General features: G+C 37.0%; 1 protein-coding gene across 2 annotated transcripts in view; it reads left to right on the top strand.

The window, feature by feature from the left end:
• LOC137623210 (uncharacterized) overlaps positions 1-2,500 on the top strand; it is a 170,357-nt gene that overhangs the window by 159,340 nt on the left and 8,517 nt on the right. For both annotated transcript variants that reach the window (XM_068353928.1, XM_068353927.1), the window contains exons 3-4: positions 168-395; positions 1,289-1,522. In XM_068353928.1, the coding sequence (XP_068210029.1) occupies positions 168-395; positions 1,289-1,522 (462 nt within the window). The remainder of the gene's footprint in view (positions 1-167; positions 396-1,288; positions 1,523-2,500) is intronic.

The following is a 2,500-nucleotide window of genomic DNA, read 5'->3' on the forward strand; positions in this document are numbered from 1 at the left end:
AGTATCTATCCTGATAATACCTTTACTCCTACACTCGTCACTGCAGGCCAGACTGGTGAGACCACTGCTGTGGTTGGGCTCCTCGCTTGGGGTTGGGCTTTTCCATACTGACGTTCTGGTGAGTATCTATCCTGATAATACCTTTACTCCTGCACTCGTCACTGCAGGCCAGAGATGGCGAAGGCGCCTACTTCGACGACTACTGCAACTGGCAGAGGATCCAGGAGTTTCGAGAGTATGTGTTCGAGTCCCCCGCGGCGTCGCTGGCTGCCCAGTTCATGAGGTCGAAGGAGGTGTCGTTTTATCACGAGCACGTGCTCAACAAGGAGCCCGGCACGAGCAAGAAGACCCCGTGGCACCACGACCAGGCTTATTACCCTATCGATGGGCATCAGGTACGGCAGATGGCTAGTCGTCTCCTTTTAGGGGATGTTCTCGTATTATTATTATTATTATTGTTGTTGTTGTTGTTGTTGTTGTTGTTAATTAATTAATTAATTAATTAATAAATAATAATAATAATAATAATAATAATAATAACCCCATATGTAATAAAGAGCAAGTGTCTGTCTATATATTTAAATATATTTTTTTCTTGTCACTCTGAGCGGCAAAGGGAAGAGGATTTGGTCATACCCTATAGTCAATTTTTTTTCAGCGAGGCACATTTGCACCGACTCGCAGCGGTGCCCTTTTAGCTCGGAAAAGTTTCCTTATCGCTGATTAGTTGGACAAGATAATTCTAACCAATCAGAGAGCAGGAAACTTTTCTGAGCTAAAAGGGCACCGCTGCGAGTCGGTGCAAATGCGCCTCATTAAAAAAAAAAATTGAGTATAGTGAGAGGGTGTACCACGAGACACTCGGAAACCACAATCTCCCACAAATTACCGAACCAGTGGGTTGTAGTTTGGAAAGTAGGTGTTTAGTTGAAAGGGTTGAATCTGTAAGTACAAATCTATCTAAATATATAAAATCGTCATTTTTGACGGATCGCGTACACTATACTCAATTTTATTTAATGAGGCGCATTTGCACCGACTCGCAGCGGTGCCCTTTTAGCTCGGAAAAGTTTCCTGCTCTCTGATTGGTTAGAATTATCTTGTCCAACTAATCAGCGATCAGGATACTTTTCCGAGCTAAAAGGGCACCGCTGCGAGTCGGTGCAAATATGCCTCACTAAAAAAATTGACTATAGTAATAATAATAATAATAATAATAATAATAATAATAATAATAATAATAATAATAATAATAATAATAATAATAATAATAAGCTTCCTATTCCAGGTCTGCTCTCTGTGGATGCCAGTTGACCCAATACCGAAAGAAACCTGCGTGAAGTTCGTGGCAGGTTCTCACCTCTGGCCGAAATGGTTCCACCCGAAAAAGTTCGCTTCCGAGAACAACTACCCTCTGAGGTCAGACGAGGTCAAAGACGGAGGTTGCAGTCGAACCTATCACGACGTGCCTGACCTCGAGATTGAGTCAGGGAAATGGCCCATTTTACAGTGGGAGTGTGAGGTTAGAGATTACAGATTTTAGTTTATCATTTTGGGATTCGTTCAGATTATTATTATTATTATTATTATTATTATTATTATTATTATTATTACTTGCTAGGCTACAACCCTAGTTGGAAAAGCAGGATGCTATAAGCCCAGAGGCTCCAACAGGGAAAATAGCCCAGTGAGGAAAGGAAAATTAAGAAAAATAAAATATTTCAAGAAGAGTAACATTACAATTATTATTATTATTATTATTATTATTATTATTATTATTACTTACTAGGCTACAACCCTAGTTGGAAAAGCAGGATGCTATAAGCCCAGGGGCTCCAACAGGGAAAATAGCCCAGTGAGGAAAGGAAAATTAAGAAAAATAAAATATTTCAAGAAGAGTAACATTAAAATTATTATTATTATTATTATTATTATTACTACTTGCTAGGCTACAACCCTAGTTGGAAAAGCAGGATGCTATAAGTCCAGGGGCTCCAACAGGGAAAATAGCCCAGTGAGGAAAGGAAAATTAAGAAAAATAAAATGTTTCAAGAAGAGTAACATTTAATTAAATATCTCCTATATAAACTATAAAAACTTGAACAAAACAAGAGGGAGGGAAATAAGATAGAATAGTGTGCCTGAGTGTACCCTCAAGCAAGAGAACTCTAACCCAAGACAATGGAATGACTGCTTTTAGTAGAGTTATAGAAAAGGGGGAAAAATAGATTTTTTTCTCAATGATTTTAATAAGAATTGTAAAAAGGGGAAGATAATAATAATAATAATAATAATAATAATAATAATAATATTCTTCAAATCCAGATTAAAAAGATAGTGACGTGGTTAAATATACATAAAATACAGGATGAACAGCGGAAAATATGTTAAGATCTTGTTTTGAAATTAATTTATTATTTTTCTATTTTAGATATCTTGAGAACTCCATATAACTTTCTAATTATCTAGAATAAAATTGTGTTTTATCACAAGAATTAAT

The sequence above is a fragment of the Palaemon carinicauda genome, chromosome 30, assembly GCF_036898095.1.
Source record: "Palaemon carinicauda isolate YSFRI2023 chromosome 30, ASM3689809v2, whole genome shotgun sequence".
Classification (NCBI taxonomy): Eukaryota; Metazoa; Arthropoda; class Malacostraca; order Decapoda; family Palaemonidae; genus Palaemon; species Palaemon carinicauda.